Below are 3,401 nucleotides of genomic sequence, written 5' to 3' on the forward strand. Positions count from 1 at the left end.
CCCACTCACCCACTTTGAGGAAGGTCTTGAGCTCCAGGGGCCGGATGGGGGGCTGCTTCTCCAGGGGCCCATAGGGCTCCACGCTCTCCACCTCCACCCGGGGGCACCTGAAGGGCTCGTAGGTCCCGTCCCGGTTCTGCACGAAGCTGCGCGTGATCTCCAGGGGCAGCTGCCACAGAGCACGGGAGCAGCCACCTCCGGGGCTTGGCGCCCCGTGGGGGGGAGCTGCCCCCCTGCCTCACCTCGGGCGTATCGAAGATCTGCTTGACCTGCAGGACGTTGGTGATGTGCCAGGTGTACTTGGAGAAGGTGCCCAGGGGCAGGGCGTCCTTGCGGACGAAAGCTGTGGGAGGGACAGGGCAGTGAGGGGGGATAAAGTTCACCCTCTCCTTCTTCTTTCCTTTTTTTTCCCCTCCCTTTTTCCCTTTAACCTCCCATCTTTGCTCCAGTTTGCAGCTCTCTGCCGTGGCTGGGAGGCAGCCCCAGCTCCCCCGTGTTCAGCTTTGGCCTCCTCTCCAGGAGCTGCTAATAAAGCGAGTCTTAAGTGGCCCTGGGCTAGAGAGAGGTGATTTGTCTCTGTCAGGATGTGTTTAACTGCCCAGAAAGCTGCTGGGGGCTGGCCTCACACTCCACACTGGTGTAGAAGGTGTAAAGCAGCGAGGACACACGCTGGCACTGGGGGCTGTGACCTCCCCCCTGGCTCAGAGGCAGTGCCTGGTCAGAGCTCCCTGCAGGTGCCTGGGAACAAAGTCTCAGCTTCACTTGAAAATTATTCACTTTGAAATCTGGCACAGGGGTTGAGGGGACATTTAGACTTGCTCTAAAGAAGAAATTCTTGAAGCTGAGGGTGGTGAGAGGAGGTCACTGCCCCATCCCTGGAAACATCCAAGGTGCAGTTGGAGGAGGCTCTGCGCACCCTGCTCTGGGTGTAGATGCGCCTGCTCCTTGCAGGGGGGTTGGACTGGATGAGCCTGAGAGCTCAAACCAGCTTGGGATTGAATCTCTGAGTTACAGGCTGCTGCTTCTACTTTAAATTGACAAAAAAGGCTCTAACTGAAATCAGTCTGTGGCTTAAAGTTCTCTAGATTTTTGTCTGCTCTGCTGAACTGCAGCTGAGCTCACCCCGAGGGAAGAAGCTGCTGGAGCCAGAGGGGAGGGAGGAATCTGGTTCTTGTAGCTGCTGCTGGGTTCTTTCCCTTCCATGTGGGAAGGATTTAGTTCTCTGACCTGTCGTGGAGTTGGGCAGCCTCTTCTTGGTGCTCCCACTGGAGATCCTCTGCTGCAGTGCATCGAAGAAGGCCTGGGGGATGTGGAACACCAGTGGCTCTGGTTTGCCTGTGAACATCAGGATGATGTGGGGTGAGGGCAGGGGAGGGGTGGAGCTGGGGGAAAGGGGGTGCTCAGGGTCTGTGCTCTTCACTGGCACCCCCAGGAGGGGGCTGGGAGAGCCCTGCCAGTGCCTGCCCCCCTTCACACTGGTATCTCACTGGATCCAGTGTCCTCTGCCTGTGCACTGCAGAGCAGAGTCTGGGCCTGCTGGCTTCACCCCCCACCCCCAAATCAGGCTCTACAGCAACAGCCCTGGGAGGAGCAGGGGGCTGGACCTGAACCTGATGATCCTTCTTAGGGCTTCCTTCTAACTCAAGCTCATCCTCTTGCCTTCAGGGTACCAGGAAGATGGAGAAGTGGATCCTCAGCACTTCTGGGACCCAACACCCCACCTGACTTTATCTCCCCTCCTCTCCACGGCCCCAGGCAGTTTGAATTCAAGGGAATTTCTCCTTTCCTGGAGATAAACACCAGCACCAGGCTGCTGAAGAGCATTAAATCCCTGTTCAGGGAACAAACCCAAGCAGAGAGAAACTTCCCAGAGCAAAATCAGACACTCCAAGCCAGGCAAAGGGCTCGCCTTCCTTAGGGCTGAGTTCTTTCACAGTGCCAAGAGTTTAACAGCCCAGGCAGTGCCCGTGGAGTGGGGTGGTGGCCAGAGCCTTACCCTCAAACTGGTAGTGCATGGTTTGGTGGATGCGCTCGGTGACACTGGCCAGCCAGTCCTGGAAGGAGAGAGTCACCTGAGACTCGTCCAGGAGCTGTGCACAGCCTGCAAGGGAAAGGGAGAGTCAGAATCTGAACCCAACGTGGCACCCAGCTCAATGCATCAGACACCACTCGGTGTGGGGAGAGACAGAGGGGCTCTAGCTCAGGAGGAAATGGGGGAAAAAGAAGAGGTTCTTACTGATTTCTAGGACAGAAGTAAAGGAAGAGGAACAAAAGCACTCAAAGTGTCCTTCCCAGCCTGGCACAGGATGTAACCAGCACAGGGAACAGCTTCCTCTGAAGGGCTCTGGGAAAACTCACAGGTTTCCACGGTGCTGGACTGACCCTTCCCTCTCCAAAGGTCACATAAACCCACGTACAAACCCACATAAACACACAGTCACCTGCTCAGGGCCAAAGTTACTACACAACACTCTGCCAGGGCAGTCAGGGAACCCCAGTTCGGATGCAGCAGTGGCAAAAAAGCAATGGGAACCAGCTCCCAACCTTGCCTGCCCTGATCCACCTCTCCCTTTTACCCTGGGGGGTGGCTGACTACACCAGGAGACATCCATCTGATGCCTGCCCACTCACAGCAGCTCTGGCACGACCACAGCCCAATTCCTTTAAGCTTCCTGCACCAAGAAACCCACTGAGGAGCCCAAGAGGCCACCAGCATCCTCCTTCTCCAGCAAGCAGACAGAGCTACACCAAGCCCCTGAGCACCAGTGACACTGAGGTGCCCGAGCCCACCTAGAGGGTGAGGACAGAGAGGACTCAGCTGTCCCCTCTGCTGGGGTTAGGGCAGCACGACCCAGATGGTCCCTGGCATGCCATGTGGCCTTTACCTTGTCTTTTCAGTGAGGTGACTGCTGGTTTCTTCAGGCTGCTCCTCCTGGGGTGGCTGTGAGCTGGGTCTTGACCCAGGAGAGGGCCGGTGGCCTGTGCCCCTGAGGGATCATGAGAGAGTCAGTGCCCATGTCCTGGGGCTCCACGGGCAGCCTGAGGGGTCACCCCTGCTGCTGGTGGGCTGTCACCACTCCTCTTTCCACCCTCACACCTCTCAGAGAGCCACTGGGACTCGAGGCAGGAGCCTGTGGGCAGCCAGAGCCTCCCCAGAGCTCCCTCCAGCAGCCCAGGGCAGGGTGGGGGTGCAGCAGCTGGGCCGTGGCTTTTGGGTGCCCCCTCTGTCCCACACTCACCAGGGACCCTCACGTCCTTTCTCCTCTTCCTGGGCCTGGCAGCAGCTGCCTCCCCGGCCTGTGCTGTGGACTGGGGACCACCGACCAGCTGTGGGACCACGAGGCCTTTCAGACCTGGGAGAGACACCTTAAAATCCTTAAAAGCACCTCAGCCACCCACGG

General features: G+C 58.2%; 1 protein-coding gene across 1 annotated transcript; it reads right to left on the minus strand.

Annotated features, from left to right (window-relative positions):
- Positions 1-9: 9 nt before the first annotated feature.
- On the minus strand, positions 10-3,353 carry LOC103780535 (chromosome unknown open reading frame, human C2orf42; the record flags this gene model as incomplete). The annotated part of the gene is made up of 6 exons (XM_008948223.1): positions 10-169; positions 243-343; positions 1,228-1,335; positions 1,997-2,101; positions 2,886-2,987; positions 3,240-3,353. Coding segments are annotated over 6 exons (690 nt in total), but the record flags the coding sequence as incomplete, so codon positions are not given.
- Positions 3,354-3,401: the final 48 nt, after the last annotated feature.

This window comes from Merops nubicus, unplaced genomic scaffold (genome assembly GCF_000691845.1).
Source record: "Merops nubicus isolate BGI_N331 unplaced genomic scaffold, ASM69184v1 scaffold21449, whole genome shotgun sequence".
NCBI lineage: Eukaryota > Metazoa > Chordata > Aves > Coraciiformes > Meropidae > Merops > Merops nubicus.